A 12,858-nucleotide genomic window follows, 5' to 3' on the forward strand; every position below is an offset into this window, starting at 1 on the left:
TATTTTCAAAGAAAACTTGCCTTTGAAATCATCCAAGACAGCCGCGAGAGCAGTATATAGTTTTGCTGTGCTTCTCTCTTTGCTTTCGCTTTTGTTACGTAGACGTGGTTATTTTAAATCTGCCAATAGCGCGCCAGGTAGCCAAAAGCCGGTTTGTGGTCCCAGGGATCCTGAGAATGCTGAAATGAACTTCTATGCAAAGTTTGACAGACCCACTTCAAAGGCAAAATCAAATTGGCCGGAAGAAGAGGGGCGGGACTTCCCTGACAACAGTTCTACAGCACACAGGTGCACACTTTACTACCTTTGCTACATAGCTAATGCTACACTACATCTGGTGCACACACCATGAGAGAGAAGCTGAAGGATAGCGAGGTAGCAAAAGAAAGTCCCAGATAACAGGTTTCTAAGGGGTATATTAGTGGAAGTTCATCTCAGGACCATGCCAGATCAAAGAACGTCGTCCCAAAAACTTTAGAACGTCTAAACTACCACACTTCCGATGTAACTGAATGTTATTTCTTTACCAGCTAGCAAAAGTTAACACAAGGCTAAAATTCTTTACGACGCTCTGTGATTGATGAAAGGCACTTCCTCTTAGGGCTCAGGTGGTCGTTATGGAAACGGACATCAAACAGGCCATGTATTCTATTCCTAGATCAGAACCTATGTCCAACCAAACATACCGAAGGCACCATAGCATTGACAAGTTACACAACATGCAAATGTGTTTTCAGTTTGTACTTAAAACTGACTCGACAATAGTATTGATCATGCTGCATTCTCCGACTGTTGTTGAGTAGACTAGAAATCCCGTTGCGCTAGAGGTCCCATTGCGCTGATATTTTTCTAGGCTACCTCAGCATCAAATGGTACAAAGTTGTTTGCAAGGTAAATGGCTTTTATGTATAAACTGTCCTTATCCTGTAAGAGATGGAGTGTTTGCAAGGCGACATACAGAAGATAGACAAATCTAAGAGAAGTAAGTCTTAAGTTCCTGGGGGCTAAGTTAAATCAAGTGAAACAAATAGTAAAACAATGCATGCAACACGTGGTATGTCATCAATAGATAAAACAATAGAGTCTTTCCATTGCACAAAAGTACGTTTATTCTTCAGTCAAAAGTTTACATCTTTAGTCCTTCACCAATAGTTACAATTGGAGTTGGCTGCACTAAGTCAAACTTTGAACTTTTATTGCTTAACATGAACGTTGAAAGATAGTACAAAAACGAACCCTTAGATGATCACAACTGTCACAAAATAAGATTAATGCATTTAAGCAATTACACAAGTATAACGCAGGTCCTGAATCTGCAGCCCAAAAAAAAGAGCATGTTTGGCTCTGTGGCTGGGCACTGTGGCGCACAGAAAATAACTTCAGGATGTTTGCAAACCCACTATGAGTGAAGATGCCTAAATTAGCCAACTGCAAGATTGCCTATGTAAAGTTACAACTTCAATCAATACCCTACACCTGCCTACCACAGGGTTTTTACAATCAATACCCTACACCTGCCTACCACACGCTTATACAATCAATACCCTTCACGTGCCTATCACAGGCTTATACAATCCAAAATACAATCAAATTACTTAGAAATACTTCCCTCCCACTACCCAAGAAAGTTGACTAATACGTTTTTATGATCTAAGTGTTGAGTTATGTGAATGCATAGGTGATTTCAGTGTATGCTGTCATTTTCAAATAATATCATTTGTATGTATTACTATATTATAGAATGATTATTAATTATCAAAAAATATGTTTGTTAATTTGTGTTAAATGTGTAAAAAATTACAGCTCTAAGTTTATTGTTTTCATTCAGGATCTGGTGAATGAGAGGTGTAATTGAAAAGGCAGTTATTCTCAGTTATCATTGATTGAGGTCAACCTCTAGAACGACCATCAACATTATTTGACCCTTCACACCCATGTTTCTCAATTCTCAATTTGTTTAGCTCGATAACTTTTCACCAGACGCTTCAGGTCTTCATCTGGCTTCAGGCAGTTTTCGTCGAGAGGACCACCATGTTGGGGGTCAGTTTTGGTTCTGTTATAAATACAAATAGTTATCATTGGTATATGTGGCTAATATTTAAAAAGACAAGCTAGCCCATTGCATCTTTACAGGGGGAAAAATTAACTGTGCATGTGACCTCATGTATATTACTTACTCCTTAAGGTAATTTTCGATTGCTCCTCTCTCATAGGCAGTACCATAGGTTGTCTTTACAGGCTCAACAAACATCTTCTTTGTCAGTGGACATATCAAGTGAGGGGGCACAAATGACTTTTGAGGATCTGAACCCAGCAATTTCTGAAAGACATTCAATTAGGTTAAACACATTCACATTGCTGATTTTTATAGATGAAAGCTGCACATACAAGCAAAGTTAAAATACAAAGCACTGTACTCTTCACCAACTGTCTATAAATATTCTTGACACAAAGGTAATCTGTGAGGTGAAAACACAATGATGTTTACCTTTTCCATGTCATGCATCGATGTATTTGCAGTGGCTTCTGTGTTTTTCTGGGCCTCTTCTTTGTACTTGCTTGTGCTGGACATAAACTCTTCCGCTAAGACACTGAAACATAACGATAGCATCTCTATCAGTGGATCATTTGCAAACAACCCTTCTGATCTATAAATACAATCAGTCATGTACAGAATGACTAGACATCCCTTGGTGCTTTATACTGTACCATACTATTCTCTAGTTGAACTATACTTAATCTTTGAACTCACTTATGTTAGTTAAAAAAAGTTGCAAGTGTGTTACTGTAATCTATGCTACCTGAGTATCCTTTTGTGCTCACCTGTCTAAAGGATCATCAGGCTCTGGGGCTATAAGGAGGCCATACACTGCATTCAGGATCTCTCTCATGGTGACATTAGCAGAGTAATTACGATCAAATATGTTGTGGCAGATTCGTCCAACATTGTTCACATTGCAGTGGTACACCTTCACAATCGTTAAGGAGACTTGTGTGACATTTTACATTCATTGCTTCTGACAAAGTAGATCAATAAACTATGACCATAGGTTAAGGTGACCAGACGTCCTCGGTTTCCGGGGACAGTGCCCGTTTTCGTTTACAAAGATACAAATATTACACTGTTTTGGAGGTGTCTGAACTGAAAATGTCCCCGGATTTTGTCACAGAAATCTGGTCATCTACCATAGGTGTCAAGCATTATCTCACTGACAGATGTTTTCAGGAGGAGGAACAAATCAGCATCCAAAAATTGTATTAATAGAACAATTGTTTTAGTGGAGAAGGAAATATCCTTCTTGCATATTATCAACCAGGCTTGACAGCATGACAAATTAAGCATTTGCTGTAATCTATTATAAGGCTCTTCAGAATGTTGCAAAGAGTTAATTGATTTGAATAGGCAACCCCGACGCTTTCAAATCATTCCGCAAATAGTTTGTCCACTTAACAATACTAACATTCATTCTAACTTGAATTCAGCAAGTATTAGGTTGGAGGAATCATTTTGGGAAGTAACCATATAATAAGCAGGACAATGTATAGTCCTCTGGTCAGTATCGGAAATAAATTCCTTTCAGGACGAAACAAGACTCGCGTTGGGGTCCTGTTCATCCCGGCGGGATTTATTTTCGGATACTGACCGGCGGGCTGTGCATTGTCCCTTACATAACACCTTTTAACTGTCATTAAAATGGCACTATATGCACAGTCTGGTCTGACCTCAACACTTTTAAATCTGTAGTCAGAAGGATACAGGTGTGATGAAGCGTACAAGAGGAGGCTTCACTGGGTAGGCTTCTCCAAACTGACAGTAGAGTTCAAATACTCCCTTCTCATATGGAGTCTCGGGAGGGCCCTGCATGAGCATCTTCCAAAATGCTGCAAGGGTTTTAGAGGATGTCACAAGATCAGTAGAACACATAAAATAAGGTATTAGTACACTATTTCTTTTTTTGACTTCTGGTGCCCATTACGTCTATCTAAAATAATCCAAACATCACTTACTGAAGTCTTCATCAGAAGGAAAGACTGAACAGTAGGGATGAGGATCACAGTGGAGATTTTTCAGCTCCTCCATGATCCGTCTGTCCTTCTCCATGAAACGTGTAGTTTTTGATTCCAGTATCTTTTTCTTCAAAGCACTACAATTACAAAATAATTAAATAATACAAACACCGCAAAGATTGTACTGAAACCTTCCTGCTAGGCAAATATCATACTGAACACAATAATTCAGTAGTTAAGACAGGTCATTACACTGACAATTGCAGCAGTTATGGACAATTACAGAAATACTGAAATAAATATCTTACTCCTCCGTCATCACCACTTTACTCTTTACTCCTGGGGGCAATTTCACCTGTGGTTCCTCATCAATGCCATGGGTGGCAAAGATTCTTGTTAACTCATCCTGTAAAAAGGGTTATAGGACTTAGACTGAACTTATGAATAGTTACCCTTAACCCTATAAATATATAGTAACTCTTAACCCTATGAATATATAGTTACTGATGGTCACGTCATCATGGCTAATTAATGCATATTTCCATGATCTCCAAATTCTGGGGTATCTTATATGACCATGAAGGCAGCTCTGCTTGAATATTGTTTCTGGAAATTACTATTTCCATTTCTCTGATGTAGCACAGTTGTATGCTCTATTCGCTAGAGCTCAAAAGGCTATTTACCTCATCCTGGATGGCTGATGAAGATTTTGGCTTGAGTGCCCTGCTCTCCAGTGACAGGACTGTCTCCATTTCGAAGAGCTTCAGAGCAGTTTTGCTTGTGTCTGGTTTAAAACAGCAACCTCCTAAAATAGAAATGGAATCACAGTTCTTTCATAATGCTTTGTGAACACAGCAAAAATTAGAATACAATTGGAAAGAAAACTATTTCAGATGAATCAGGACAGGATACAGGCCTGTTACATTGCTGATCCCATGCAGGACATTGTTCATTGCATCAACTTCTCCGACCAGGATGCTATCAACAACAATGTTGGAATTCAACAACATGTTCACAACAGGAACAGGGGTGTTGTTTGACCTATCATGAGAAACCAATTAAATTGAAATCTTAACATTGACACAATATTGTAAACAGAAATACAGAAGGGACCTGAACAAATACTCACCCGGCATCAATTCCATCTGTTAAACATACGACACGTAGAAGGCACTCAGGGAATTTTTGTTTAATTTTGCGTAGTTCAGAAGCACTTCGAGCTAATGCATCATATAGAGGTGTACACCCAGATGCCTGAAGACTGTGCACATGTTCCTAAAGAAAGTGGAACAGTGCAAATCATATTATTAATTAATAGCTCAATATTAATACACTGAGTCATGAATTATGAATAGCTCAATAATACCATCTTTTTGATGATAACACTTATGTGACACTAGTGTTGGGAGAAATAGATTTGATAGTAATAACAGTATTGAACTGCATTGTGCATTAACTCATTAATAAATGCCTAAATGATGGTTAAATTAATTTATTATGATACTTTATATTTTGTAAACTGAGACGAGTATTAGTAGCTAGGTTAACTAAGTAAGGTAATTAGCAGTGTGATTGCTTTTCACACTGTACATTTACTAGACAGTAAGGAGTAAAGTTTTCTAACACTGTGTGCAGTACACACTTGGCATATGACCATCAGCTTCGACAGAGGCATATTCTGTCAAGATGGCTCCTGTTCACTGCAACATCTTGATTCGCTCTTTGACAGAGACTCCTTTTTAGTTGGCGTACTAATGAAGATAAATTGACAACAAAACCATTATGACTTCCTAGACCAAATGTATCCATTCAACAGAATTCTACAAAGGGAGGGATATCCTACATCCAAGAATTGGAAATCACGGTCGCGAAGTGGCTAACGCGGCCTACCACTGTCACTTTTCATAGGTTTCACAGTGTGTTTCACAATTCGCTTCTCCCACTAACACTAAATTATTTTTTATGTGATGACTTATTTTGCTTTTGTAAGCCAATACTTTCAAGATCAGTCAATAAATATTGTTGGTTTTGACTTAAATGTTGCCCCATTCTTTATGTTGTTACTGGACATCATGTGCCCTGTTAAGCTATGTTACATCATACATACAACATTTGAGACATGTGGATAATGAAAAGGTGGGATCATTTAATGTGTAGCCATGTGTACCTACTGAATGGGTCGCCTTAATCATTATCCCCAAAAAATTGCCCCCCCTTGTGAATTTTTTCAGGAGCCGCCACAGAGACTGATACTTAACAACGAACTGAAGTAACAGTATCCATTAAACACGTTTTGATTTAGTACTAATGGTGATTGTGGCATTTGACCCACAATCACTTTATTTATTCCAGGAAAAAGATTCAGTTCTCGTGACAAAGTCGCTGTTATTTGCCAGTAGGTAACATATCTAACATCTATCTAGATAAACTGACGCCATAGGTGCTGGTAAAGTATGATATTAGGTAGGGTAAAAGTGTATAACCTGTGGATGGTTTACTTGATCAAATTTCGTTAGCGGAAAATTGTGGAAGACGAATTTAGGGAAGAAGCAGTCTAGCTAATGCTGCAGTTTTTGTAAGCTTGTAACTGCTGCCTAGGAAAGATTAAAAGTAAGGAGTTATCAAGCAACAATTTGTTTAATTTTTAAGTAGAAATAATTATTTCTAACTTCGTCTTATTTTATATTTTGGCACCTAAATGAACGGATACAATATTACTCACCTTGAACTTCTCCAGGTTTTCTGTAAACTTGTGCATTATTTTGACTCCTTCCCCAAAAGTCACCAGACTGATTAATTGGGGGAAATTATAAGCCATGCTTCTGTTTGCAAAGGCATCAAACAGCTGCTTGACAGCACTGAGCTTTGACACGTTGATGTCGCATTCTTCTGTCATAGAGCTACTTGTATCCACAAGAACCTAAAGCAAATACAATTTTAATTATGATATTGGTATTTTTATTGAAGTGGACTGAGATGAAAGAAGTCATATAACTAACAAAAGGGCATCGCTTACTTTGGTTACTAAAGTATTGGTGAAGACTTAAGGTTGAGTTTGCAGTTCTTATTTAAAATATAAAGTTTCTGTAATTCTGAAGGAACGGTAAAATACAGCATGCTTCTCAAAATTCCTTCACATTCTATACATCTTTAAGGGGTTTCTCCACATTTCTCTACATTTGTAATGAATACATGGAAGTACCTACATCATTTGTTTAAAATGTATAGGAGCATTTGGAAACATCTTTTTTTCAATGTTCCTTTTTGATAATATAGTAACTGTTTGTTAGAGAGATTGGTTGTTTTTTCTCACAAACCTGCAAACGTCCTATTAAAAGTAGTACATGTCAAATGTTGCACGCACATTGCAAAGAATAGAGAATAAATTACCATTATTGCCTCTTTAGGGGTTTTAGTTGTCCTGACCGATTGGTTCGTCCTCTCATCTCCTAGTCTGAAAATGTTATAAGATTTCACGATGGAAATTGTTTAATGCATTCATGTCTTATACATACATCATGTACATTCAAATGATTCTCCTTGATTTTTTGAGTAAATGTACAAGATTGTTAGCCATTTTCAAGGTTGATATAAGTCCTTCACATTTGATGAAACCGAACAAAGGGTCAGTTCTTATTAGAATTAATTAACTGTCTGCATAAACATTTCCATTACTGGAAAAGTTGGCATTAATAAATGTTATATGATTAAAATCTACTGCTGTTATTGCGCTAGTAATGGGAACTAATATTTAGCTTAGTGTTAGCAAGTGTGGTCTTACAGTTGTGTTAAAGTTGGTATTGGATCTTTACTGTTGTTGATCATTTTGATCAACTGAGACAAAATCATAACAAAAGGAATCACTAATACTTACTGTTTTGCCAGCTTCTCTAGCTCCACGGCCTCTTGTTTCCCAGTGAGGGGATTGAAAAGAAAAACTCTCATCATTCCTCCCTTGGAGTTCTGAGTATGCACACCAAGGTTGTCTGTGATGGGAAATGGATGACATATAGCACTTGCAGCAATCAATACAAATGTTTCCCATTCATGTAGCTGCAAAAAGCAATGGAAGGGCAAGGCACCATGGCACAACCTACCACTCCAGACCACATATATCAATGCAAAGTCCATGAAGTGTATTAAACCCATGATTTTTTTACTCCTGTTTTTTGTGCGTAGGTAAGCACAGACAGCCCGTCTGAGGCAGTCTGTGAGGTGTCTGTCAGTAAGCCAGCTCATGTAGGCTACTTAGATTTGGTGATTTCATCTGTGACAATGCCGGTTAACAAATATTTTCCTTTTTATGTTGCACTGAAATTAAGTAATTTAGTGTGTTCTTGGTCACATCAATTTCCCTTAACCACGATGTTAAACAATCTTTGTTTTCAGATCATTTGACAGATTTTTTTTAGGCCCCCATGTTTCCACTCTTCAGAGGAGTGTCAAGAAAAAGCATATTTTGCAATTGGCTACCATAGATAGTTTTTCTAATGATTAAATGTACCTTTCTATGGAATTGAAGACTTAACAAGCTAATCAGACTAATTATGTGTTGCAATTATTCAGTATCGAGTGGTTACAGGTATTCAAATCATGAAAATGATTAAAGGCACAATATGCAACAATTATGCTTCAGGATTAGGGTTAGGATAAGCAGTTTAACCTTAAAATAACAGCTTAAAAAAATTGGGGCGCTACAATGACTTTTAATATGGAGAATTGCGTCCGTGCCAATGGCATAGCAGGGTCGATAGGCATATAACTGCCTTCTGTAGTTTTGCCTGCTGATGCCCGCCGACCTGACTTCTGCCGATCTAGTAAGTAGCTTATTTGCCGTCTTGCTTAGTCTTGTGTTGCACATGATTATTGTTTGACTGTGTAAGGACAGTCGTTGAGTAATTAGTTTGTCATAATGTCAAAGTCAGCACATTTCAAGAGATTTCGTTAGTTTTAGCTGCTAGCATACCTTTAGCGAATAGCTATTAATTCGTAACGCACCTTTAAGATGCCTAAATAGTTGCACAGCCTATTTTTCACATTTGATTTCATTTCACACAACTAAATTCTGCTACATTAAATATCTTTGTTTGGAAAACACCTCAGTACTCAGTGTTAACTAGAAAATGAATAATATACCACTGTGATCTTTTTTTGGTGAAGACAGAGTAAATTATAATGCAGCCTCAGAGGGGTGCCAAAACTTTTAATACGACAGTATGTGTGCATATAAATATTTCGAAAACCAACAAGGAAATTGGAACGAAGTTGGAGTGGCCGATAACTAACATAAGCGCAAATGTACTCATGTAACGTGTCACCGTAAACATTAATATTTATATTTAGAAACACGTTGCAGTGTAAAACTAGCCGTAGAAGTTAAAAGACAAATATCTGTCTCGAAAACCGTTCGTTTGGGTAAGCTAATACATAACGTTAATCTATAAATAGACTTAGGATATCGTTTTTTTAACACACTGGCCGATAACCAACATAACGACATTCAAGAGAGCTCAAGGATGTTATGCACATGAGTTGAGCCTAGTTGCGAGCTGTCAGATGAGCTGCCAGAATATTGGAAATCTCTCTTCATTGGGCAGACATTCTGCAACTTTACCCAATCCGACTGAACATGACAAACTCTTCCGACAATAGGCTACCCGACAGTGACCAACAAACACCAACTGCTGGCGCACACTGGCCCAACTGTTGGTGTTTGTTGACGTTTGTTGGAGAATGTTGGCTGGCGTTCATGAATCAGATCTTTTCTGACGTTGGTCTTCCAAAGTCCGTAAGAAAACATTTCAGAAGACACTTCAGAAAATGTTCGAATTAAAAAAAAATTATAATAAAAAAAATTGGAGATCGACAGCGAAGGTCTTGAGATCGACACCGACGGGTTGGTGACCACTGTCCTAAATCTACATGCAACTGCTTTTTCATTTCTTTAATATCAATAATTAAGAGCAGACATTCACACACATTTATTCTTGAGCATTTAAATTATTTTACCCAATGAAATGACAAGTGCAATTCAAAAACAAGATAAAAATAAAAGCACTGCAGCTTTTGTATAACCATAAATTCAAATTATCAAATTAGCAGCTATACAATACTTTTCATCGGAAAGAACTGAGGAGTCAACCTACTCTCTGTGATGTACATCAGGCGTGGTGCTTCAACACAGAAATGCAATGCCTGCAGTGGAGGAGTGACCTGCAAGTGTCTATATGAAACCAAATCCTCTTTCATCTCAGAAAATGACAACTCAGGGGTTACCCTAAAGCTGCAAAAGAAACAGATACACGGTGTGTTCACATGATGTTCTTTAGTAATGGTTTGATAGGTCCTAAAGGATTCCAGTTAAAAGAAATGTTGAAGTCATCAAAACTAAAGACTACTGTACTAAGTTGTGAGTGAAAACACTTTAACATTAACTGAAATGAATGGCTCATTATAAAAAGCTGCAATTACAGTTTGACAGTAATCCAGACAAAACAAATCAGCAATATTACCACGCAAAACACCTTTGTCACAGGAAACAAATGACCTGATGAATGGTTTCCATTTGATCTCTTTGGTGAGGAGCGTTATTAAAGCTTTGCGATTAAGAATAGATAGAATGGTTAAAGTAGTATCTGAGGGTCACGCATACATAAGCTTTTAACCGCATAACACAAATCAACATACTTGCTACCAGGCACATCTCCATAGGAGACCCACAGGGGAAATCTCTTCATCATCGGTGGAATGCTGAGTACAATTTTTTCCATGGAGGTGTCTCTCCTGATTGACTGCCTCATGTCTTGCAGGGTGATGTTTGACATTTTTTCCCCGTCTATAAAGAGAGAAAGGCATGAGAGACTGATCTCATGAGAACACCAAAGACAATATCCAAGTGATGCAATGAGTACATACTACATTTTGATTATATGTAAATTATTAACATGCCGTGATATCAATCTGTTACGTAAAAAATAGTACATACTACAATTAGATATTATTATATGGCTCTTCAGAATGTTCCAAAAAATTCAGTTGATTTAAATGGGCCACCCCAATTTTCGCAGGTCTGTAATTTGATTTTTGCTGCTGTCATTGGCACCAGGTATTGTGCTGTTTTACAGAGACACGGAAAGCCCTCTCCGTCGTGGCAAACTCTCTCCGAGCACCTCTCCGTGGCCTGACGTGCACCCTTTCGCATTTTTTTAACTATCGGTCTGGACAGCCGGACAATACATTATCCCTTACATATGTAAATTCTTAACATGTCATGACATCTATCTGTTAAGCAAAATGTAGAAATCAAAAGAAAAGCACTGGTACATACTACTGCTTTGCAATGTTTTAATTTCTTGAATTATTATTTTAACACGAGGTGTGATCTTCATATTTTGTTTATGTGCCTTTGAAGCTGTCCAGAATACAATGATGTTCTTATAGTCGTCAGGCCAGAGCCGAACGCTGCTCCTGCCACGCCCCCCTTGACTTCAACTCCAGAGTACACACACATGTCACCTCACTACTTAAACCTTTCACTCCCCTTCACTACCTCACATCACAAAGGACTACTACCCTGACAATCCAAGCTTTAGACCGGTGGATCGCCATATCGACCATTCATCCAATCCGCCACTCTGCGACTTCCAGGTCGTTCCATTCCTTAGATTCCTCCGGTGCCCCTGCGTCCATTACTTCCATGAAGTGCTCCTGCCTCATGTTGATTCTAATCCTAATCTTCTGTGCGTTCCCATTTGGCTATTCCAATAAACTTCCATCTCCCTAACTTCTTTGTGTGTCGCCTGAAGTCCATGCGAATAGCTGAAGGTGAATGTTTTGATCATGTCTAGACTAAAGTGAAGATTTTTAAATGTTATTTACCTTCTATTGCCTGCAGAACAACAGATCGTTCACAAATGTCTGGTAGGTTAGCAACTCGCACTGGTTCTGAAAACCTTTTCCCAGTGCTGGGACAAATCAAGAACATTGGAGCAAAGTTTTCCTGCTCAATGCTCTCACTCTAGATGGAAATACATGACAATCATTAGATCAGCATCTCTTACAACACTTTTGTTATCCTATGTCTCTTGACTTACAAACACAACAGTAATGTTGGGAAATTATTACTTGTAGATCTACAATTTTGACATCTGAAGGGTAATAGTTGTTTTTGACTCTATTGTACATGTTGATACTTTATTTGAGGTGTTTTACGCATTTGTTGACAGGGCCCTGACATGACAACAAAAACATCAAACTGGCCTGACTTTGGGAAGCAAAGCATGTGAAGCCTACTGTGTGCTAGGGAGCGTGCAAGAGAGAGAGTACCTCAGATTGAGACAACAGGTAGCCCCAGCATTCAGGGGAGTACTCAAAGACCTCACAGTCTTCAATGATCACGTCACTCAGTGTGTTTGATGAGCGACTAGGTAATAGCTCCCTGAAAAGGTGGTACAGTCCTTCCACAAGGGCGATCTTAAATGGGAAAATACAGTTATTAAATCAATTGATCATATAATTTAAATATTTCACTATAGTAATTCAGTACAAGTATTACTTAATTAATTACATTAATCTAAACGGAGGTGTGTTCAACTGATCAGCAAATAGGTTTTAATAGATTTTTATTTATCCCAAATAAAAGGTCCCAAATAAAAAATTAAATATCTCTTCTGCCAGTTCAAGGTCGGCGGCAAAATGAGTTAAGCTTGTGCAATAAAAAAAAACCACAGTAAACCATTTCAATGATGTGTATAGATGCACCAGTTACAAATAGCATAGCAGCCTGATGGACTACATCCTGTTTTTTTTTTCCAAAAGAGATGAAGATGCATGCATATGCAAATGATAAAT

General features: G+C 37.9%; 1 protein-coding gene and 2 long non-coding RNA genes across 3 annotated transcripts; all 3 read right to left on the reverse strand.

Annotated features, from left to right (window-relative positions):
* Positions 1–1,727: 1,727 nt before the first annotated feature.
* On the reverse strand, positions 1,728–4,847 carry LOC308376124 (uncharacterized protein). Its single transcript, XM_080852390.1, has 8 exons — positions 4,692–4,847; positions 4,317–4,414; positions 4,009–4,145; positions 3,758–3,882; positions 2,824–2,969; positions 2,489–2,591; positions 2,178–2,320; positions 1,728–2,053 (listed from the first exon to the last, which is right to left on the reverse strand). The coding sequence occupies exons 1-8, from the start codon at positions 4,758–4,760 to the stop codon at positions 1,942–1,944; spliced, it is 933 nt and encodes a 310-aa protein (XP_080708516.1). The 5' UTR covers positions 4,761–4,847; the 3' UTR covers positions 1,728–1,941.
* Positions 4,848–4,912: 65 nt separating this feature from the next.
* LOC308376625 lies at positions 4,913–7,452 on the reverse strand. Its single transcript, XR_013968919.1, has 4 exons — positions 7,399–7,452; positions 6,731–6,928; positions 5,138–5,283; positions 4,913–5,049 (listed from the first exon to the last, which is right to left on the reverse strand). It is a non-coding gene; the product is annotated as an uncharacterized lncRNA (long non-coding RNA).
* Positions 7,453–10,729: 3,277 nt separating this feature from the next.
* LOC308376505 lies at positions 10,730–12,477 on the reverse strand. The gene is made up of 3 exons (XR_013968916.1): positions 12,334–12,477; positions 11,887–12,025; positions 10,730–10,843 (listed from the first exon to the last, which is right to left on the reverse strand). It is a non-coding gene; the product is annotated as an uncharacterized lncRNA (long non-coding RNA).
* Between the last annotated feature and the right edge of the window lie 381 nt (positions 12,478–12,858).

This window comes from Sprattus sprattus (genome assembly GCF_963457725.1).
Source record: "Sprattus sprattus genome assembly, chromosome: 15".
Taxonomy (NCBI): domain Eukaryota; kingdom Metazoa; phylum Chordata; class Actinopteri; order Clupeiformes; family Clupeidae; genus Sprattus; species Sprattus sprattus.

What these genes read in the sequence shown, in the direction of transcription:
- LOC308376124 (XM_080852390.1), bottom strand. Translation starts at nt 4,760, where the DNA reads ATGGAGACAGTCCTGTCACTGGAGAGCAGGGCACTCAAGCCAAAATCT. An exon ending in CCTGATGATCCTTTAGACAG is followed by an intron (nt 2,592 to 2,823) that starts GTGAGCACAAAA and finishes GTTATGTTTCAG; the next exon opens with TGTCTTAGCGGAAGAGTTTA. An exon ending in ATCGAAAATTACCTTAAGGA is followed by an intron (nt 2,054 to 2,177) that starts GTAAGTAATATA and finishes TATTTATAACAG; the next exon opens with AACCAAAACTGACCCCCAAC.